The sequence below is a fragment of the Capra hircus genome, chromosome 2, assembly GCF_001704415.2.
Source record: "Capra hircus breed San Clemente chromosome 2, ASM170441v1, whole genome shotgun sequence".
NCBI lineage: Eukaryota > Metazoa > Chordata > Mammalia > Artiodactyla > Bovidae > Capra > Capra hircus.
The window spans coordinates 10,073,155-10,095,873 of record NC_030809.1 but is presented as its reverse complement, the minus strand read 5'-3'; the positions used below and the strand labels follow the sequence as shown (position 1 = coordinate 10,095,873).

The window sequence follows — 22,719 nt, the reverse complement described above, 5'->3', positions numbered from 1 at the left end:
GAGCCAGAGTAGGAACATGGCCACTGCTCACACAGACGCAGAGAAAGTGCGTGGTACCTATCCTTTGTTATTACCGTGTGAAATTATGTCTGCCCCTTGGCTCTCAAAGGGGCCAGCTAACATGGCAGGGCAGAGCTCTGACTCTGCAGCCTCCAACATTGAGTCTGGTTGGATCTGGGCAGAGGGTTTGTAGGAGAGGAAGGGATTATACACTTTATAATATTGAATGGGGTATGGTAAGACAAGTTTATTTTTCAGCTAATGTAGGGTATTTTCCTTTTTAACATTCTCTTCTCAGTTTTCTGGTGTTAGCCTAACAGAAATGAGTGATGTGGCTGACTCAGAACCAGATTTAATATAAAAATCATTAGTGCTTGATTGGAACTGGTTTCTGTGTATTGTGATAAGATTGGAGGTCAGAAAAGAACTACCTTTCCAATTCGTTTTAGTTCAGAATAGTGTTAAAATAACTATCCATCCCTAAATGCATGCTTCCTGAAAAAGGGGAGAGACTTAGCCATGCCAAAGTTCAGGATTCCAGCCAGGGTCGTTGAATCTGGCGGATGACCCTTATACTGACACTCATCAGCTCACCCTGTCCTTCTGTCACAGCTGCTAAGAGCTGGTGATTAAATCTTGTGGTCATAGAACAGCTGGCTGTCTCTTCTCACTGGGGCCCCCTTGTGGTTGGGGGATGGGGGGCGGATGCTGAGCTGTTCTAGTAGGTGAAGTGCTGTGGTTGCCTGTATTTACAGAGGAATGACAGCTACACACGCGATACACATTCACGTGTGTATGTGCATACGTCTGTACACGTGTGAAGCTGTGCATGTGTACACAGGTTGTGGGTGGGTGGAGGCCGTTAATGCTTGCTGGAGAGTCCTGGGCAATTGATGGTGGTAGGGGAGTCAGTGGCAGAAATCCCATCTGATGTGCCAAGATATCAGAGTGTCCTTGGAGAGATGTCTGCAGCCCTGGAGATCATTAGACATAAGCAGGATGCCTGCTGCTATAAACCGTTCTTGCCCTAACCATGCAGATTCCTCCACCAGGAATTGAAAGTAAGGCTAAGGTTCTTAAAAAGCTAGATAAGTAAGAGGTGCCATGCCATTCAGGGGCTTTGGAACGCTGGTATAGTGGAGGAAATACGCAGTCAATTTGAATGACTTCTTGATTCCTCAGTGTAAAAACTGCTAACTGGTAGGTGTTTGGAATATTGGATTTGGTTGGGAGCTCATTTGTCTACTGACAGCTACTTGTCTTCATTTCTATCCCAGGGATGATGGGAAAGAGGCACTCAAATTCTACACAGACCCTTCGTACTTCTTTGATCTTTGGAAGGAGAAGATGCTTCAGGACACCAAGGATATCATGAAAGAGAAGAGGAAGCATAGGGTGAGGGGAAAGGGGCTTCTGTTCTACACATCAGTAGGCACGATTGTGGAGGGGGGATAAAAAGGAAGCCAGTCTTATGTGAAGTAATCATTCTGAGTGGCTGCTTGCTTGGATGCCAGGTGAGACTCTTAAAAAAATGTGTCCACTCCAAGCACAACCAAGATGAAAGTATAAATCACACCAAAAATGTGTTTGTTCCCCCCAGTACTATTAACAATTGAGTATATTCAGGCTGAGTTTTAGAAATTGACTTTTCTATTCACCATTTATTTCTCTTACAATTTGCACCTGACTCTGCTGGACGCTCGAGCTAGGCTAGTCCCTTCTGCGCCAGCTTTGCAGCTCATTTCTCGGAGATCAGCACAGGGCTCTACAGTGTTTGATTTGCAACGGGAGCGGTTTAACACCTTGACTACTGGTTGGGCGGGGCAGGGGTAGGGGCATAGGCCTAGTTTTGGTAGAGGTGCTCCCCTCCCCTTAGACTCCCAGTGATGTGTGTAAGCATATGACCTAGCAGTTGCAACCTCACAATCCCATTAGCATGGCTGCTGGGAGGCCTAAGAGAGCACCAGGGGCTAGTGCAGCTGCACAAGCTGAAGAATCCGTCAGTTGTTTGGGTTTGTTTTTTAACTATTTCCTTGTATCTGTCCCAGATATCTATGGCTGTCATTATTTCTCTTCTCTCTTGACTGACCTTTGTGGCATAACGAATAATAAATAGCTATTTAGTAACTTCCTAACAGTTAAAGTTGCTCAAAAACATGAATGAATTACCCAGAAAGATGGTAGATTTCCATTGCTACAGGTATTTGAGTATAGGATTGAAGAAATGTGTTTGAGCCCAGGAGGTGGTTTGGATTAGATGACCTCTAGGTCACTCTAAACCCAGCAGTTTTGTAAGTTCTGTGGTTACTGTATGTTGTCTAGGCAGATTATTTCTAGGGTGTATATCCATGAAGGTGGGTGGAATTTTAATGAAGAACTTTGGGAAATGTTTATTAAGCTTTTCTGTTTCTTTTCATTATAGAAAGAAAAGAAAGATAATCCAAATCGAGGAAATGTAAACCCACGTAAAATCAAGACACGTAAGGAAGAGTGGGAGAAAATGAAGATGGGTCAAGAATTTGTGGAATCCAAAGAAAAGCCTTCTCGGTAGGTGCTGCTTTTGTCCTCTTGGTAGCATTCTTTGAAGGGTCTGGGCAGCTGGGGGCAGCAGTCTGACAGCTCTGATGTGACACCTTTCATACCCCCGAAGTCTGGCTGTGTGGCTTAAATCAATACCACTGCTAATCAGCTACTTTAAAGTACCTCCATCTGGTGATTAAAATTTGCTAAAAACAAGAAGAAAAATCTAGAGGCTGAGCAGTTTAAATAAGGTGGCCAGAGTGGTCTGGAAAATAAAGCCCATGGCTTCTGGTGCCCTTACAATATCTGAGGGCCTCAAAGGAAAGACTAGAAAGGGAAGAAAAGTGGTCTTAGGAGTCCTTTGCCTTCAGAGCATTGATTCGAAGGTCGTGACTAAGAACTGGACATTTCATGGGAGTAGGGAAGGCCAGGCAGAGAACTTGTGCACATCACCAAAGCAACTTTTCAGTCAGCTTTTGTCAGTCTCTGGAGAGAGGCTGGCCAAGGGACTGAAAGCGGGCCTCAGAGACAGTGTGGGAAAGGCCGTGCAGCCAGTGTGAGGCTATATATCTCTGTGGAGAAACAGTAGATGTCAGTCTGACCCCGTTTCCCAATACCAGATCACACTAGAGGTTTAAAAGGGGGGTAAATGGTTTTAAAGCTTGGTTTGATGCTTATCCTGGTGTCCGACCTGTGTGACATTCAAAGCCAAGTCGCTGAGATTGCCTGGCATAAATGTTGCCCTGGTTTTTCCCCTAAATACCTTGCATCCTGGCTGTCGGAGAACCATGCCAGCCTATGCCGGGTGTCTAGGAATGATGAAAGGAAAGAGTTGAGTTGTTCTTGCTTTTAGGAATAATTCTACCATGAAATTCTTGACTTTTAGAAATCTTGACACTTCTGACACTTGTTCTTCCTAGATTAAGAGATTTGTTTTAAAGAGTGATGAAGATGGTGAGAGGAAAAAAATGAACCTTTCTGCAGGGGAATCAGCCCTGAGGGTACCTCCTTTACCTTCACCTCTCAATAAAAAGGGGCCATTTTGTTCCATGATCTCATCCTGTTCAGACAGGCCCTTGTCATAGGAAGGCTCAGTGACTCTTAAGACCAGCAGCTTGTGTGTTCAGAGTGCCAACCGGCTGTTACGTGTGTGTGTGTGTGTGTCTGGTGATTCTGTTGTCTGAGAGGTTTGGGATCAGGCTGCCAGGCTGTTCTACATGGTGAACCTGTAAAGAGATGTGCCAGGTCTACAGGGCTGCAGGCCTTGGGGATTTTCTACGTCAGAGCATCATTTGATTTAGTTAGTTTCCTCCAACTCTGTTCTGCCTGGGGTCTACTTTAGATGATTTCCTTATAACCCAGCAGTGGTGGAAAGAAGGGCGAGGTGGAGCGGGACAGGCCACACTTTGTTAGCTGCTGCCTGGTGTGTTCCTGCTTGTGTGGAAGTTTGTTGCTGTTCACCCAGAGTGAATTCGCCCATGGCCCAGTGCTATGAGGGACAGGTGTTCATGAGGCCAGCCCTAGGACCCCACTTGAATCAGCAGCTTGGTTTGTGAGATAAGAAACCACATCCAACTACCACATAGCAACTTGCATTTATCCTCAGCTTGGTTTTGCAGTCAGATGCCTCCTTGGCCTTTGAGTACTCCAGAGGCTTGCCGACCTCAAAACCAGGCTGAGTGCCAGTCACGTGTTTGCAGCTCACTAGCCCTGGGGCCTGGCTTTGCCCTTTGCTGCAAGACAGACTTTGGGATTTGGATCTGGGCTGCTCCTAACATTTGGGAAAGAATTTCAAAGAACTGCTGAGTGTGACAAGGCCAGCACGAGGAAAGGAACAGCATGATTTTGATAAGCTGGGTTGAGTCCCATTTTTACAGACAATCCAGCAGAAATATCTGGGAGAGGGGAGGGGTAGATTGGGAGATTGAGACTGACATATACACACTGCTCTGTATAAAATAGATAACCAGTAAGGACCTACTGTATAACACGGGGAGCTCTACTCCGTACTCCATAATGACCTATATGGGAAAACAGTCTAAAAAAGAGTGGATATATGTGTGTATGTGTGTGTGACTGGTTCACTTTACTGTACACCTGAAACTAACACAACATTGTAAATCAACTATACTCCATTAAATTAAAAAAAATAAAATAATTACAGCTACAGCAACTTGGGGGAGTAGAAATATCTGGGAGATATTTAGCAATCAAATGCATTTTTTGTGGGCTCTTTTAGAAAAGCAAGAGAGTATCACTCAGGCTTTAAATAACAATTTTGGCATTGGGTTCATTATCAGGTATCCACCCACCTTGGTGTACCAGAATGGCAGCATTGGCTCTGTTGAGAACGTGGATGCAGGCAACTACCCACCACCACCACAGTCAGACTCCATTTCTCCACCTTCTCCTTCCTTCTCTGAGGACAACTTGCCTCCCCCACCAGCAGAATTCAGGTAAACAGTGGTATCTCTGCTATTTACTCTGGGTGGTTAAACACTCAAGAACAAAGTAAAAGTTCCAAATCCAGGCCAGGACCACTAAAGTAACTCCAGACAAGTGAGTCAGGATAATAGAAATAATTGGTATTTATTGTCTGTAAGGTACCAGGCATTATACCAAACACTGTGTATGTTACTTAACCTCCACAAGAGTCCTCTTGAGATAGGCACCCATTTCACAGAAGAGTACACAGTGAAGCCCAGAGGTCAGTGAACTCACCCAAGACCACACTGCCAGTAGGAAGCAGACTCACGGTTGGAAAGCAGGCCAGTTTGACTCCAGAGCCTGTGTTCTTAACTACTGGCTACACCTGAACAGAGAGAAGTCACCAGCTTCTCTCGTTTTTTCGCTTAGCGCTGACTCAGCATCAAATAAAGTGGTATAATCTGCTGCTGTCCATAAAATACTGAATATCCTTTCTCCCTAGTTGTCTAGGAACCTAGTAAGTAGTTGCCTTTTTCTCCTGTTGCCTCTGCTCCATTTCACTGTGGCTAGAATCTCCAGGAAGAATGAAACAAAGGAGAAAGAGATGAAACTTAGGATCTGACCATTTTGATATTTGTCAGTGTCCCTGGCAGAGGTGTATACAGGAAGAGTTAGCATGTCGTGGCTGGAAAGGGGAGGGATCTGAGGAGTGTTAGATTTCAGTGTTTCCTGAGGAAAAATAGTTACTTTTCTTTCTGATGCCTAACAAGTGAGAGCTTTGAAAGGTACATTTGTCTCCTTGGACACTGTTTAATCGGAGACTGGATGTTGAGGCCCCTTCCGATGGAGACCTGTAGCTTGCTGTCACCCCACCCCCCACCCCTACCCCCGCCCCATTCCTGGCGTCTGAAACCATTAATCCCAAACCTCCTTCTGCCTCCCAAATCACTTCCTGCTGGTTGCCGCGTCGGATACAGTGAGGCTCCAAGGTCTGTGGAAAATTCCAAGATGGATGCTTTCCTAAGGAGTAGCTATTAGTGTAGGACAGACACAAAGGTGGAAAAAGAGGCCCTTCAGCCTCACACGTGGCCGGAGACCTCGCCGCCGCAGGCAAGCAGGCCTGACCCAGGAGAGGTGAGCCTTAATGCTCCCTCAACTTGGGTCAAGTCTGGCGGCACATTCGTTTCCCGTCTCTGCTGACCCTCAGGCCCTCGTTCTCTCAGGTTTTTCCACAGGAGCACTGAAGGTGCTTTCACCTAAATCTGTACCCTGGTCAGGTTTGCCTAGCTTGGCTTGGGTTTCCTGCCCTCACAAGATCTGGTGAATGTTAACAGCCTATGGAATGGAGCCTGGTGGGTGGTGGTGTTTGAATTTTTATTTTGGTTCGTTCTTACGTGGCTTATTAGTCCTGGCTCCAGGATTGAGCTGACCCTTCCTCTTAAGAGGAGGACTCAGGAGGGCTCCTTCCCTTGCAGAGCCGAAAGGTTTGAGGGGGGCCTAAGAGATAGTCTTGGCCAGCCTTACCTATGAGAGAACTCCTAAGTCCACTTTTTTCAGGCGGTATTTCTCAATTTCTGCTTCAACTCCTCTGCTGACGGGAAGCTCATTATCTTACAAAGCTGCCCATTTCAAGGCTGGGGATTTCTGACCATCCCCAGGTTGTTCTTTCTGTTTGAGCCAGAATGAAATTATACTGTCAACCAGAATGAACCTAGGGTAATCGATAAGCTTCACGTAAAGGGGAGTGTTTGCATCCTGAGAGTGATAGTGGGTCTTTTTTCTTTGTCCTTTCAGCTACCCGGCAGATGGTAACCAAAGAGGGGCTGGCGTAGCTGGACTCAAAAGGTCCAGTGTGGTCAGCCCAAGCCACCCACCACCAGCTCCTCCTCTGGGCTCTGCACCAGGCCCCAAACCCGGGTTTGCTCCACCACCTGCCCCTCCACCTCCACCTCCGATGATAAACACTCCACCCCCACCCCCGCCTGGAGGATTTGGGTCTCCAGCAACCCCGCCACCACCTTCACCCCCATCTTTCCCGCCTCACCCCGATTTTGCTGCCCCTCCACCTCCTCCCCCACCGCCAGCAGTTGACTACTCAACTCTGCCACCACCTCCCTTGTCCCAGCCAACAGGAGGCGCACCTCCGCCCCCGCCCCCGCCCCCTCCTCCAGGGCCCCCTCCACCCCCTTTCAGTGGTGCAGATGGCCAGCTAGCTGCACCTCCTCCGCCACTTTCTGACACCACCAAGCCCAAGTCCTCCTTGCCTCCTGTGAGCGATGCCCGCAGCGACTTGCTTTCAGCCATCCGTCAAGGTAAACCCCCAGTGGTGGGTCCAGGATCATGGCGCCTTGTCTGGGCAGCTGGGATGACTGGCTGGAGGGCGGACGGGGGCCCCTGTGCCCTTCCAGGGGAATGGTTTTTGCTGGGTGGAGAGAGATTAGGACTTCAGACCTCAGATCAGTCTGAAGAAAGGCTTCACTCCTGAAGAAATGCAGACGTTTGTATTTCTTTCCACCTTGGTTTAAAGTAAAGGCTTCTTAACCTAGGGTCTTCGAACTGCTTGGAAATTTATGCTTTGTGTGTTCTTGCGTTCATTCTGTGCCCCAGAGAAAACCAAGAATCACTGTCTTGGAAGGTACTTCCTCATCTGGACTCAGACACTCCCTGTCCTTCACTTTTTTGCCTTTCCTATCCTTCTCCGCTCCTCTCCCCCACCTTCCCACCTCCTTCCTTCCTCCCCTTTCCCTCTTGTCTCCATGTCTCCTTCCTCTCACCCTGCCTTCCTCCCCTCCTTCATCATCGTCTTCCCATCGTGAAGCATTTATTCTCTGTCAGAGGCTGGTTCTGGTCCCAGGAGGCTAGAGTGGTTTCTTCTGTTTGATCCTCAGTGAACTGAAGGGTTGTCTAGAGGAGACAACCTCAGGCAGCTCAACTCCATGAAAATCGATGACTTTTAGTGCCTGCTAGATGGGGTATGGCAGCCACTCCTCACGCAAAGCCTTGTGAGAAGTGCCATCCTCACCAGCCTGAGAGCGTGGGAGCCTGGAAGAATGGCAGGCTCCCTTCAGACCCTCTTGTCGCACTGGGACCACAGTGTCATAAAGCCTGTCTGACTTCTCATCAGCTTCCCCCTTTCTCTGTTTACTCTCCTCCAGCATCCTTCTTTTTAGCTGTCCTTTTCAATACCCACCTCCACCAGGGGCCACTCCCTCTTCCTCAGTCCTGGATGGATTCAGAAGCTGACTTGCCTTCTTAACCCTTCTCTCTCCTCTCTCCCACAAGGCTTTCAGCTGCGCAGGGTTGAGGAGCAGCGGGAGCAAGAGAAGCGGGATGTTGTGGGCAACGACGTGGCCACCATCCTGTCGCGTCGCATTGCTGTGGAGTACAGCGACTCGGAAGACGACTCCTCTGAGTTTGATGAAGACGAATGGTCGGATTAACTCTTCTGCCTGCTGCCTACTTCCTTTTTCTTTCTTTCCTACCTGCCTTCTTTGATACCTACCCCAACAGCCCCAAGGGGAAGAAAAGGGAGGAAAAAAGAATTTCAAGGGGCCAGAGCCTTCCCTGAAGCAACCAAAGATATATCCCAAGTGCTTCCTCCAAATCACCATGTGTTTCCCGTCTCCCCAAGGTCAGGCCCCATGGGGCTGCTGAGGTTCTGTAGCTGGGATGTTCCCTGTTCCCTTCAAGTGACTGTTGCCGACTGAAGAGAAGGGAAGACCCCAAGCACACTCCTTTGATTGGGTTTAAATTGGAGTTGGTGCCTTCCCCCAGGAGCCATTTTCTGTAGTCTTCCAGAATCCTTGCCCTCAGCTGCTTTGCATAGTGCCAGCCATCTTCTGGTCCTGAAGCCTGCTGGCCCCTTTCCCGTGCACTGAGAGTGCGGAGCAGCCGCAGGCCCGGTGCCTCACCCCTCTGTCCTCATCCACAGGGTGAGGCTGCCTTTTTCTAAGCCTTCTCTGTGTCTAGATGCCCTTTATTCCGGGAGCCATCAAGTCCCTAAAGAAATGTCTCACCCCTCTCTGCTCAGAAACAGTGCCTTTCTGAAGGCAGGGGTGGCTGCCTCCCTCCCAGGCTTCCTTCCCGGACTGTGCTGTTCGCGTGTCCCTCAAACACCCCTCCCTTGCCACCAGGTGCCTCCAAGCACCACAGCCCGGTTCTAACCTCTAGGAGCCATGACCAAACTAGCCCTGACACCCAGGGATCTGAGCCTCTGCCGTGGTTAGGAGCAGAGACTCGGAGCTGCAAGACTGGAAGAAGACGGAAGTCTTTGGGTTGAATGACGCTGAAGCCTGGAGATGGGAAGTGACTTGGCTCATGGTCACACCATTGGATGGGGACAGAGCTCAAGCCCGGAGTTCCTGATTCCGAGTCCCCTGTGCTTTATGGGACCAAATCGTGGGCACCTGCTAGATTCTGGGCCCTGCGCTGCTCCAGACCTCCCCGCAGAGGGGAGTCCAGCAGAAGGGCGCAGGGCCTGTGCCAGGCCTGTCAGCGCTGCTCAGACCCTCGCGGCCGCGCTTCCCGTCGTGTGCCCCCCCTTTCCTGTCACCAGCCCGGCACCTGGCCTTGAGAGCTGCCCTTTTGGGGGACCAGAGTAGTGAGAGGAGGAAGAGGGTAGGCAGTGTGACAGGTGCTGCTTTCAGTTCCTCTGCATCTCCTCCCCCGTTTGTTTCCCCAGTTTAAGCATAGGTCCTGCCAACTGTAGAAACTTCAGTCCCTCAGGCTGGCAGCGGCCGCAGGTAGCTGCCTGGGGAGGTGGGGTGGGGAGGCCTGGCAGCTGTGAGGAGGGCTGAGAGGCAGGACGACTCTGGGTCCTGTTTCCAGCTCCCCTCCTCACTGCACCATGATATTCCCTCCCTCCCTCCTCCCTTTTCCCCAAGCTGATACACAGGTGCTATTCTTGAGAAAAAAAGCTGGTCAGCTTTGGCTAGCAGTGAGGTTTCTTCTCTTCTGTTGTGTAGCCTCTTAGGCTGAAACCGGCTTTTCCAGGCTTCTCCAGCTCTCCAAGCCGTGAAACAAAGACAGACAGGATCTGTCTCCCCCCCAGAACAGCACATGGTTCTAGTAATTGCCAAAGCCCTCATCAGCCCCTCCAGCTCGAGGAGAGCATGCAGTCATGGGGACGGAGCCGTTAAGAGGCCAGTGTGCCCGCCTGTCCCCCAGATAGGGCGTCTTGGGCGCAGGGCGGGCACCAGGCTCCGGCACTGAGAGAGCCAGACCGTGTGCACCCCTGCCGTGCCTCCCACAGTGCGCTCCGGAAGCTGAAGGTGCTTTCTTCAGAGCTCTAAAATGGCTGTTGAAGGTGCCCCCCAGCTGTCACCCAGCAGTGACCAGGGCAGCAGGCAGAGGGCAGCGGTTCTCCCAGATAGGAGTCTGGGGCCTGGCTAGGCCAGGCCGGGGTTTGGGCCTAATGGCTTTGACTGAATCACCCCCACCCCCCTCCTTTCTGGAAACGGGGGAGCCAGCACTGTGCTCGTATGATCCAGCTCTGACCTTGAAGGGGGCTGTGTTGGCCTGGCTTCTGGAATGGACAGAGCCTGCCGAGGAAGAGGGCTGGGGGCAGGAGGAGGTGGGGAGGGGCACTGCCTGCGGAAGGTAGGATTAGATCATTAGCTCAGTGACCTCCTAGGGTTTCGATGTGCTGTGTTCTCATCCTACAGCTGGTTTGGTAATGATCTGCAAGTCCCGGAGAGCAACAGCACAGCTCTGCCTGACGCTCTCATTAAAATCTATGCAGCCAAGCTCGGCGCTTTGTAGCAGCCGGCCTTGCGAAGCTTCCTCAGCTCAGGGGGCTGGGGACCCAGTCAGCCGAGAGGCCCTCTGGGCTCTACTTATGCATATGTGCACCAAAAAAAAAAAAAAGCTTCTTTAAACCCAGAGCCCTTTAAGATGATAAAGGACCCTGTGCAGGTAATTGTGTGTCTTTGGAATCCTGTAATTGTAGAATGCCGTTTAGTGATTATTTAAACTGGGCTGAGGCTGGTGAGGGTGTGGAGCAATGGCCCCTAAGGACTCTGAGGGCTGAAGGCAAGGAGCCGCCTCCCTTCCCTGTTCTGCCCAGCCCAGGGGACCTGCCCCCATTCCTGTGGCCCAGGGGCCCAGCTTCCAGTCAGCAGTGTCAGAAGTGACTTGTGGCTCTGCCTTGGTTGTGAGATGAGTACATTCCAAAGGAGCAGCCATGGGGTGGGGGCAGGCTCAGCGATCCCTTGGAGGCTCAGAGCAGCTGGCCTGAGCTCCAGCTTGCCTCCAACGGAAGCTCGTGTGCCCCTCAGAAACGACCCTGGCCAATGTCACCGCAGAGCTGAGGCGGTGTTGTCAGGGCTAATGTGAAATCTTCCCGTGGCGCCGATCCTCCGGCTCTGCAGTGCCAGCTCGGACAGATTGAGGTCTCTGTGGCTTTGGTGACCCTGCTTAAGCATTCCCACCGTGTCCCAGCTCTGCTCTCTGCCTGCCTCCCACTGCAGCCCCCCCTCACCTGCTTGGGGAGGAGGGCAGCGCCCCAAGGCTAGGGGCTTCTGCTCAGGAGAGTTGTCAGGCTTCCTGGGCTCGTCAGGCTTTGAGCTCTGCCGGGGTCCAGCTGACCTAGGATACCAGGGGTTGCCCAGAGATGCACCTCATCCCGTGCCTCAGGAAGGGCTAGGGAGCAATTTTGTTATTGTATTAACTTTACTCAGTTAACTCATTTGAGAAACTAACCAGTTTTTACTTTCTGTCTAGAATGATGTATGTGTAGGAGAGTGAGCCGTAACGCTCCCAAAGTGCCTTGTTTTCTCTGATATAAATATATTTATAAGGACCTGGTCCAGTGGATTATTCTTGGGTGTGTTTGCCACATGAAGATGTTAGGGACTAGGCTTGTATGTCGTGGGGTACAGTCTGAAGATGGGGCCCCTTCCCTTGAAGATGGGACAGGAGCTGCAGCTGAGATCTGAGCAGTGGGGCTGAGCCAGACCCCTGAAGTGACCCTTGCCTCTTTCCCTGCTGCTCTCAGGCCCTTAGAAGAGAAGGACACCCAGTTTTTCAGTCCTATGCCTCCAAGCCTGGGCTCACGTGAGTCCCTGCCGGGTTCATGTGTGTAGCACATTAGCTCCCAAAGTGACCTGAGGATTCTGTGTAATTGTTTTATATATACTTCCGAATGCATAAATGCCAACATTTTAAATAATCTGATGAAAGTCTTTGTAACCATGCAGCCACCTCTGGGGGGTGTGTATGTGTGTGTGCGCGTGTGAGCACGCACTTGTATCTGTGTAATGGGAGAAGCAGTTCCAAGGGGGCAACATTGATAGCCACAGGTGGTGGCCAGAGCTCCAGAGGAAGGTCGGTGTGGGTGGGCTCGGAGGCCCGGGGCCTCTGCCTGTGGCTGGTGCGCCTTGTGTGGGAGGTGGGGGTGTTGATTTAGGAGGAGACCCATGGTGGGGGGGCACGTGGAGGCCACCTCAGCTGCCTGGGAAGGGTGTGCTGGGGCAGGGGAGGGCGGGGGGGGGGGGGGCGCCTCACATCAGGCAGGAGAATGCTGATGCTGCCTGCCAGCATCTGGCCGGCATCTTGTCTGCCTCTCAGACCCGAGCAACTTACCTTAAATAGAACGACTTACAATGGAATCCGATAAAAGGGTTAGGCTGCCGCACGCCCCCTCTCTCTCCTGCCTGGGAAGGCGACAGGTCTGAGTTTCTCTTCTGACCCTAAAAAAATGACCTACCCAGGAAGCAACGGTTGTTCCGAGCACAGCTGCTGCGAGTAGCTGTCCCCGGGGGTAATTGATGAGCGGACTCCCTGTTCTGAGCCCAGCAGACAGACGGTGTGGGGCGGCCCCGGGAGAGGGGTGGGAGCTGGGTTGGTGACTCGGCTGGTCACGCCTGCTGTTGCGAGAGAGTCACCCACTGGCATCCCAGGAGAGGGGGCAGAAGTTTTGAATCGTCAGCAAGTGCTGCGCCAGCCACTCTGAGCTCATCGCTGGGGGTGGGGGTGCAGGGGAGGGGGCGCGGGAGCTGCTGGCCCTGGCGGAGCCCCTCACCCCACCCTCCTGCTCAGGCCTGTGTTTAGTCAGCACTTGGCTTCGCGAGGTCGGTGACTGACAGGCAGCCAGACGCCCGCCCTGGGAGAAGACAAAATGGTGGTGTCGGGAGCCGCCCTTGCTGGAGAATTGGAGGGAAGGAATGTGGTTCTGGGCAGCTGGGAGTCTGACTTAAATTCCAGCTCCTCCACTTGGGAGCTTCAGCTCTTTGGGCTAGTCGTGAAAAGAAGGAGCATTCAACTGCTACCTGCCCGAGACTGCCCATGCTTTATTTCACCAACCAAGGGTCCCACTTGACGCTTGAGAAACATGATTCGGAGAGGTTGAGTTGCCTAAGACCACATAGCCGGCCAAAAGCAGAGCTGCAGTTCGCGCAGGGGTCTCGTGTTCTGCCCACCACGCAGCGCAAACCATTTTCAGAATCTTTCCATCGAGGATCATGGTCTTTGGTGTCAGAGGGGTGTGTGAAAGGTTTTCTGTTACAGACTGCCCTACCTACCCGCTGGTGCCTAGTTTTATAAATGATGGTTGATTTTGCTCTCGCTTTGCAATAAGTGAGCTGGACTGGGGGCCCTGCTATCCTAGACCTTTAGAGTTAGAAGTGCCCTGTGCCCTCAACTGCCTGGAACACAGTGGTCTCCCTGTGTATGGGCAGGGGCTTCCAACAGACACAGCTTCAGTATATGCGCACACCTGTTCAGATGCTGGCATTTGTGCACACTCAGACATGGAGACACGTGCACACAGAATCCTATCTTTGTGCAAACAAGAGCACAGAGCAGCACATGGTTACAGGATCACAAGCGCAAGCAAACCACACAGTCCTCAGGAGCCACCCCTCCTGTGCTGCCTCTGCCAGCTCCTCACTGCCCCCTCCTGGCCGCCTGGTGGCCAGGGCAACCTGGCACCACTTCTGTAAGTGCTGCTCCAGGGTGATTGTCAGCCAGTTCCCTCCTAGATCTGGAAGCTAGGAGATGTCTCAGGTGCTCCCCAAAGCCAGCCTTAGCCCCAGGAGAAGTGTCTTATGAGGGGTCTGAAGCTAGAGGACAAAAAAATAAGCCTTTCATGCCCAAAAGAATCTCTTCCTGGTAGAATGCTTGGTACCATGGTGGCAGGCATTCTGCAGAGACACCTTCCCACCGCAGCAGGCAGGCATCCCTGCCCTTACCTGGGGGATTGTGCACACACCTGCTCATGCCCTGTGTATGTATATAAGGAGGAGAAGATTTCCTGGCTGAGAAGTCAGGCCAGGTTTTCTAGCTCCCACCTTGCAGCTCCCTCTGGGCCTCAGCTCCCTCCCCTGTTCAGTGAGAAGTCGCACAGGATTAGGTATTCTGCCCAACACCGACCCCCCACCACAACTCGTGTCTCGCTGTCTTGGGAACTAACCTCTCCCAGACGTGTGCCTGAGTAAAGCACATCCATAAAGATGAACCCATGGACTCCTCAGGCAATCCCGGAAGGACAGCCAATACCAAGCTTTTTATTCCTAGTTTACAGTTGGAAAGGCAGACACACAGAGAGGTACAGCAACTTGCCCAAAGTCACACAGCAAGTTGGCAGCAGGCATGAAAGTAGAAACCCTCTGCTTTCCAATGCCCCTGGCAGTCTGCAAGAAAGCAGAACTCGCTGTGGGCTCAGGCCCAGAGCCAAGGAGACAGGAACTAGAAAAGCAAAGCCAGAACCTCTGTCCTGTCTGGGAGCCCCGAGGCTGAGGAGAACCCAGAGGGAGTACTGGGCTTAGGTATTAGGCAAGTTCCACCACTCCCCGCCCCCAACACACACCCCTCTCCCTGTAGACCGCAGGAACTTCAAACTCCCTGTTCCTCCACAAAGCTGGTGGCTGGCTGTGGGAGTTCTTATTCTGTGGCTGTTTGGGGGTCCATCATGGTAGGCACACACATGCCTGCATTCTGGGTGTGCATGTACAGGTGTGGATGTGTGTTCTCACATGCCTACAGGTAGACCGAGGTGTACATTCATAGGCATGTAGAGCAAGTAAATTTGTGTTTGCAAGCAGATATACATGTGACACATTTGGGCATTTAGGTGAAGTGTGTTTGGAGGTACATATATCAGTGGTCTCTGTATCTGACAGGTGAATTTATCAACATGTAAGATTTTGATTAATGGGGTTTTTCCTGAGTGTGGGTGTGTGCAAATGTTCACATGCATTTGTGTGAAATGGGCTGGAGCATGTCCACCCACATGACTAGTGTGTGTGAAAGTGCGTGCAGCGAAGGCTCAGGTGACTGGATGCATGTGAATCCTAAGTGCCCTCCCACGAGGGTACGATGCCATTGGCCCCCCAGTCCTGGTATAGGGGCACCCTGCCTGGCTCCAGCTCAGCACTGAGCTCATAGCACCCCCGCCCTGCCTCACATTCTATTCCCCAGACCCAACCTGCTTGGCCAATTTGCAGCCTCTCGCTCCCAGCTCCCGAGAAGGCCTGCAGCAAAGTCAAGGGGCTGGTGGCCAATTAGTGAGGGGGTTAATCAGGGATCTGGGGACCCCCCGGGGGGTGGGAAGCCAAGGGCAGACATTAGGGTTGGCAGGCGCCTGAGCTGCATGTCATGAGGCTGGGGGGAGGGGAGGCTGAGCCAGCCGGTTAGTGCTGGAAAGCAAGGGTCTGCCTGTGAATTCATGATTGCTGAACACTGACAGTGAGGAGCCTGTGTGACTGTACACTGTGTGCAAAAGACATGCATGTACACATATATGTACATGTACAAGTCCTTGAATGTTGTCCTGTGTGCACATGTGTGTACATGACTGATGCCATCTGTATGCACACGGGCAGTTTTGTGTCTGTGCCATGGTGTGTAGATCAGTCTGGGTATGCAAGCGTGCCTGGACCTGTGTGCACACATGTATATACAAGTCTGTGTGTCTGTGCGTACGTATTTGTGCAGGGGCATGTGCATACATTTAGGTGTGTGCTTCTGCATGAGAACATGTGCACCTGAGGTTGACATGGTCTGTGTACATGTGATATATCTGTGTGCACAGGTGTTCATACCGGTGTGCAGACGCACTGATCATACGTGCGTGTCTGGGTGTGTGTGCATGTGTGGGTCTTCTCTCAACAGCCAGGAACCTGGACCCCCGCATGTGTGCCTGTGTGCACACGTCTCCGCATGTAGGGAGTTGCGGGGTGTGGGGTTGGCAGGTTTCAGGCTCCAGGAGAAAATCTGACAGACGAGACTTGCCGCAGCCCCCGGCCCCAGGAGCCTGTTTTCCAGCCTGCAGAAGCTGTGAGCCCGTGAACTCATCTTATATTAATAGCTGCTGTCTCCTCACTTATTGCAGGGAGAAGCGGTCATGGCCCTGGTGGGGGCTGCCCCCTCCACAGGACCTGGGAAGAAGGGGAGGAGAGAAGGGCCCCAGCCCCACCCTAAGGCCTACCCCTGCAGGAAGGCAGGGTTCCGGGCCCCAGCCTTTGCCTCCTCCAAGCCAGGGAGCCCCCACTGCCCAGCTCACCCTCCTGGGCCTCAATCACTTGGGGGGATCAGGCATGGAGTTGGACAGCTGGCTAAGGCAGAGAGGCTGGAAGGCTTGGCTACTCCCCACCCCGAAAAACACAGACACAGGCATACACGCACACGTGCACGCACACGTGATGAGCAGCCCCAGGCTGAGAAGTCAGCCTGAAAGAGACACAGACGGCTTCAATTTGAGGGGCAGACATGTCCCTTCTCTCAGGGACCTTCAGTTGGAGCTGGGACACAGCCTTCAGAGGCCCCCATTCTGATGAGGAAGGTAAAACTTCCCTGTAAATATTTACTAAGGAGAAGTGTAGTGAGGTGTATAAACTTCATCTTCACGGCCACAGGAGGGCTGAGCCAGGGAGGCTTCCTGGAGGAAACACAGACTTGGGGTACAGGGAGGACCTGAGATGTAGCTGCAGAATCCCAGGAGGAAGGAGAAGCCAATGGGCCCCACCTTGCACACACACCCCAACCCGGGGACAGGCTCAGACACCCTCATGTGGGCCCAGGACTCAAGGCCGAGACTGAAGATGCAGGCTTCCAGAAATGTCTGAGCGCCACCTCACAGCTACACAGAGACAGAGGACTCAACGGCGTGAGGGTCCACCACAAATGAGGCTGGCCCTCTGGGCCCTGGAGCCAGAAGCAAGGAGGGGGCTGAGAGCCAAGCCCACCGAGGATGGGATGGGGGCCGAGAGCCAAGCCCACCGAGGATGGGATGGGCTCCTGGCCCTGCTCCTTCGAGACCTTGGTGGGTGCTCCTTGGGAGTGTGGCTGAGGCAGCCAGTAGGCCTGTTCCTACACTGCCCCTCCCAAAGGTCTAGGGGTGCCCTGGAGACCCCCAAAACTTTCCCTAGCCCAGGACAGGGCTCCCTGCCCTGGTTTCCTTGCTTGCTATTTCTGAGCTGCTCCTGAAACCAATTCCCTCATCCAGGAAAGAAACAGATTGGAAGTCACAGGACCTGGTTCAACCCTCAGGTCAGCTCAGCTCTTAACTGTGTGACTTTAGGCAAATCAAATGTCACTTTCAGTGAGGATTTTGAGGGCATCCGTATCTTTTTTTTTACTTTTAGGTCACTCCATATCTCTTGCAGTGTCTTAGTTCTCTGACCAGGGATCCAGCATGGGTCCCCAGCAGCAGTGGATAAGCTGAACCCTAACCACTGGACTGCCAGGGAGGTCCCAAGGGGCACCCTCGTTTAAAGCTTACATCCGCTCCCTGGGCTCTGTCTCTGAGGATATATCACTCTGACATTATCATATTTTAGTTCCTGTCTTTATTACTGTGTCCTCCAGCTAGAATTTACACTGCCCACAAGGACAGCAATGAATAAATGAAAATTCATTACTCTCAGAGCCTCAACTTTCTCTTCTGTAAAATGGGGAAAGCAATAGTACCCCCCCTCCCCCACCAAAGGGGCCATGGTGATGATGTGTGAGATGTTTGGCATGGGACAGGTGCTTCATGACTGGGGACCTTTTTCCCAGGGACCTTCCAGGAAGGTGGGGAGAGGAGGTAAGCCTCAACCTGACCTGGTGGAGCCTCCCCACTTTGGGCCTGGATTGGCACTGTGTGTAGCTCAGCCCAGGCCCGCCCTCTGCCAGCTGTGACCCAGCCCTGTTGGTATGCCCACTCCCCTTGGATTCCTGTGGCTGCTATTGGGGAGGAGTCTTGGACATCAGGCAAAAGCTCTCTGGCCAGGGAAACAGCCTCCCCATCTGTGCAATGGGGGTGCTCTGAGGGCCCCACCTCCAGGCTTTGCCCATCTGGGTAGATGTGGGTTTGGGGTAGTCCGAGCTTCCTCTTCAGCCACACTCCAAACCTACTCCTGCCTGTACCTGGTGAACAAGTTCTTTTTGGTTCCAAAACCGAAATTCAGAGTCCTGCCCAATTTTGTCCTCAAATGCACGAAAGGGTACACACACTTACCTTCACTCACCTTTGCATAGAGAAAAGTCCTTCCAGCTCCTGAGTGAACAGACCCCATCCAACTACCTCCCAATATGGGGCCACTGGCTCTGAAAATTAACCCCAACACAAGGCAGGGTCCAGAATGTCCTAAGCCTTTGGCTTGGGAAGGCAGGAGATGAGGGGGCCTCGGCCAGGGGACAGTGCACAGGGCCTGGAAACAAATGTGCCTCTTTTGAATCCTGGCTCTACGGTTTCTTAGCTGTATGACCTTGAGCTGACCACTGAATCTCCCTTGGCCCGCTTCCTGGTCTGTAACATGAAGTTCTTACCCGTGCCAGGGGATGCTTGTTAGGCATAAGTGAGCTGACGGATGCAGAACGCTTAGTGCAGTGCCCAGCGCGCAGGAAACACCTGTGAGTGGAAGAGGCTGCTGTTGTTCGGGACACCTACATGGCTTGAGCACATTCTTCATGCCCAAACCCCAAGCTAAAGCTAATGTAGGCAAGATGTGAGCAACTGAAACCCACGGGGGCCTGGCACCAGCAGTTCTAGTCCCGGTGGAGGTGGGGTTCTTGTCTGGGGACGCCTGGGTCTGAACAGAGGAACCCATCAGGTTGGCATCCTGGGGTGGGAGGTGTCACCTGCCAGCCTTACTCCACCTGAGTCTCCAGTTTCTTGGATCCCCCCATAGGTCCCCAGGCCCGGCCTAATCCTCCCGTTCGAGGCTGTCACCCATCACACCCCACACCACTCCTTCCACGCACAGACAAATCTTATTTATCACAAAATCATTTTTTTATTGAGGGTTGGGTCAGGAACAGGAATAGGGATTGCACTGGGGACCCTACCCCAGATAGCAGAGGGCTCAGGTGTTGGCTCGCACTCTGCCTCCTGTAGGGCACCGCAGGGTGAGACCTGACCCCAGGCTCTGGCTATGGTGCTGGACACCAGGCTGGAGTGGAGCTGGGGTTGCTTGGCCTGGTTCCGACGGCCGACCCGGCTGCAGTTCCCCAAAAACGGCCACCAGAGGGCAGTCGGCCCCCAGAGCAGAGGAATTCTCGGTTTCTCAGGTGATGGCTTCTTAAAAAAATAAAAAACCAGAGGCTGGTGTGTTCCCCCTGCAAACCCGAGGGGGCGGGCCTGGGGAGAAGGCTCTGGTTTCTATGATCTCTTCGATAAAAAGTAAGCAAAAATAATAACAAAATACGTGGTTTCTCTCTCTCCCTTTTCCCCCTCTAGGAACTGAGGTCAGAAATGAGGGTGTTGGGGACTGGGAGTACCCTGGTATGGCCTGGATTTCAAGGTGTGGGTCTCTTTATTTCCCCTTAACACCCGTAAATAAATTCATAAATAAATAATAAATAGATATTCTCTTTGTATGTGCACATATATACAGATAAACCTTTCTCTTATGTAGGCAACAGAGTAACTAACCTCTCTGACTCTTTAGCTCAGAAACACAAAAGTGAAGTGACATGGTCAAGGTCAAGGGAGGGGGAAGGTCAGGGACTTGGAATGGCACTGTGAAACACCCAGCAGCCTACTGGAACTCCAAGCCCATCTGGGCTGTGGGACATTTCTGAGTTGGGACCCTGACCACCGGAACATTCTAGAACCATGGAGCCAGCTGGGCCCTGCAGGGATCTGAACAGAATCCTGTGAAACACCCAAAGTCCTAGAACTCCAGAACCAGCTGGGTCTTGGGGTGTGGAGCTGGGGGTTGGAACAAAGCCCTGGAGGACCTAACATTCTGGAATTCTGTAGTGATCAGGGCTGGAGGGTCACCAGGATGAGACTAGACATCACTTGGGGAGCGGGATCGGAAGAGCGTCTTGGAAGAGGAACAGCAGCAGCAGACAGCCCACAGCACCTTCTGCACATCCTGGTTGCGGAAGGCGTAGATGATGGGGTTGATCATGGAGTTGTAGGTGGCAGGGAGCAGGGTGAGATAGGTGTAGAGGGGTGGGGAGTGGGCATCGCCCAACAGGCAGTAGACGGTGAAGGGCAGCCAGCAGGCGGCAAAGGCGCCAAGCACCACGGCCAGGGTGGCAATGCCCTTTCGGGTGGCCACGTAGTGGGAGGCAGGCAGCAGGTGCCGCTGGAGGGCAATCTGCTGGGCGTGGCGGCAGACGATGCGACAGACCTGGGCGTATAGCTGCAGCATGATGCCGAACACCATGAAGAAGGCGACGGCCAGGACCACCAGATGGTTCTTGGAGAGCGGATAGACCACACCGCATGCGGCCCGCGCATCCAGGCAGTTCCAGGCCAGCACAGGCAGCAGCCCCAGGCCCAGCGCGCCCCCCCACACTAGGGCCAGCATCACATAGGTCCGCGTCACTGTTGTCTCTGAGTAGTAGGTGAGCGCATTGTACAGAGAAAGGTAGCGATCAACGGTGATGGCCAGTAGGCTGCCGATGCTGGCAGTAAAGGCCGTGGCCAGCACGCCAACCAGCACCAGGCTCATCACTGCTGAGCCAATGCAGAAGACAGCAGCGAAGTGCATGACCAGGCCCAGGCCCGCCAGCAGGTCTGCCACAGCCAGGCTGCCCACTAGCAGGAACATGGGGGCACGGAAGGCGGGAGTGCCCACGATGATGGCCACCACCAGCGCGTTCTCACAGGACACCAGTGTGCCCGAGATGCACAGTACTACGTCCCAGGCCGTGGGGGTGGGCAGCGGTGCGGCAGGGCCTGTGGGCCCCTCTGTGGACCCCATGCTGCTCATGTTCATGTTTCCGGGGCCAGCAGAGAGCCAGGCCAGGGGGCTGCCTGCACCCCACATCATGGTACCTGTAGGAGAAACGCCCTGTGAGAAGCTGGCAGGGCTGGGTGCTGGGTAGAGGGGTCTGGAAGCAGTGGGGGGGGGGTCTCTCCTCAGGATACCTGGCTGGGTCCCAGGTTGCCCACCCCCTCCCATGCCCTGAAGCTCCTTCCAGGATACCCTTGTCTTCACCTATGCCCCTAGGCCAGCAGGGGTCTGGGGATCCCTGTGGTGGGTCGCTCCCCTCTCCCTTCTAATACATTGAGTCCTGCAGGTCTCTCTCCCACGTGTGTGACCCAGGAGGACAAGATGAAGGACTACCATAAGAGGATGGAGGCCCATAGGATCCTGGAGAAGCCGGGAAAGGCCCAGGACTGGGGGAGGGGACATCTCAAGACTGACAGCAGCTCTGCTCCCTCCCCACTGGGGAGGATGACGCTCAGTTTCTGAGGCTCACCAGACCCCTCACGATTCTCAGTATGGCCAGCCCCAGACTCCACCCCCCGAGAATGCTCGTGAAGCTCCCGCCAGCCCCCACCCTGCACTCTTGGGGTAACAACATCTGGGACCTCAGCCCCCCAACACACACTCGCCTAGATTTCTGCCCCCAGCTGGACCCTTCTTTCTGCCTGAACCTCTGGGTCTTTGGGACAAACACCCCCTGCTGGAAGCCAGGATCCTGGAGTCAGATCCCTCCCTCTGCTTGGACACCTGGATCTTGGGCCTGACTCCGCCTCCTGTCCGGACTTCTGGATTTCTAAGTCGGACACCTTCTCCTGCTCGGACGCCTGGTTCCTGGCCCAGACGCTTCCTGCCGGCCCAAACTCAGATGACCATCAGTCCCTTCAGGGCCTCGGGTCCTTGCAGGAGTGCTCACCCCACGCCGGGCTACCCAGCTGACAGCTCTTATCACCCAGACCCTGGGTCCCCTCCTGTTAGCCCAGACTCAGAGTTCCTGGTCTCAACCTCCGACCCCAACCAACCGCTGGGAGCTTGACCGCTTGCCCAGCGTCCAGCATCCTGCGTGCCCTCTTGGACGCCTGGTACCCAAGGCGGGGCCCGCTACTCACCTCTCGGGACGGGGCGCGGCCGGGCCGCGGGGAGGCTGCGCTCGGGTCCGGGCTGCGCAGGGTGTGTGAGGACCCCGAGAAGCCCCCGCGGCCGCGGGAGAAGCGGCGTGAGTCACCCCGCCCTGCCCCGCCCCCGACCACCGCTTTGGTGACGTCAGTGGCCCGGCTGGCCAATGGGTGCGTCGCGCTGGGGCGCAGCGCGCGCCGCTCGGCATAGTAATGAGGCCTCGTGCCGCCCGCTCCCCCATTCATAAAAAGCGACCGTGGCTGCGGCTCCGCCCCCTTCTGAGTCGGCCCGCGCTGTCCTTGACGCTGCGCCCTCTACGGGCCGGGGGTTTCGGGGTCGCTGGTGCGAGAGCCCTTGCAGTCTCAGGGAGGTGGCGGGGGGCATGTGTTAGAGGGAGAGGAAGAAAGGGGCCCCAGAGAGTTTGTGGAGGTGATGGGACCCTCGGGTGGCAGAGACAGGCTGACGGAATTCAGGTGACGGAGCCCGAGTGATGGGGGCTGAATGAGCGTCC

General features: G+C 53.6%; 2 protein-coding genes across 5 annotated transcripts in view; one reads left to right on the top strand and one right to left on the bottom strand.

Moving 5' to 3' along the window:
* WASF2 (WAS protein family member 2) overlaps nucleotides 1-12,115 on the top strand; it is a 73,894-nt gene extending 61,779 nt beyond the window's left edge. For all 4 annotated transcript variants that reach the window (XM_013973964.2, XM_018056745.1, XM_018056759.1 and 1 more), the window contains exons 5-9: nucleotides 1,278-1,395; nucleotides 2,423-2,547; nucleotides 4,821-4,976; nucleotides 6,742-7,259; nucleotides 8,230-12,115. In XM_013973964.2, coding sequence (XP_013829418.2) covers nucleotides 1,278-1,395; nucleotides 2,423-2,547; nucleotides 4,821-4,976; nucleotides 6,742-7,259; nucleotides 8,230-8,387 — 1,075 coding nt within the window. In that variant the 3' untranslated portion in view covers nucleotides 8,388-12,115. The remainder of the gene's footprint in view (nucleotides 1-1,277; nucleotides 1,396-2,422; nucleotides 2,548-4,820; nucleotides 4,977-6,741; nucleotides 7,260-8,229) is intronic.
* On the bottom strand, nucleotides 19,144-22,289 carry GPR3 (G protein-coupled receptor 3). Its single transcript, XM_005676792.3, has 2 exons — nucleotides 22,202-22,289; nucleotides 19,144-21,160 (listed from the first exon to the last, which is right to left on the bottom strand). Exon 2 carries the CDS (start codon nucleotides 21,153-21,155, stop codon nucleotides 20,163-20,165), a length of 993 nt encoding a protein of 330 aa, XP_005676849.1. The 5' UTR covers nucleotides 21,156-21,160; nucleotides 22,202-22,289; the 3' UTR covers nucleotides 19,144-20,162.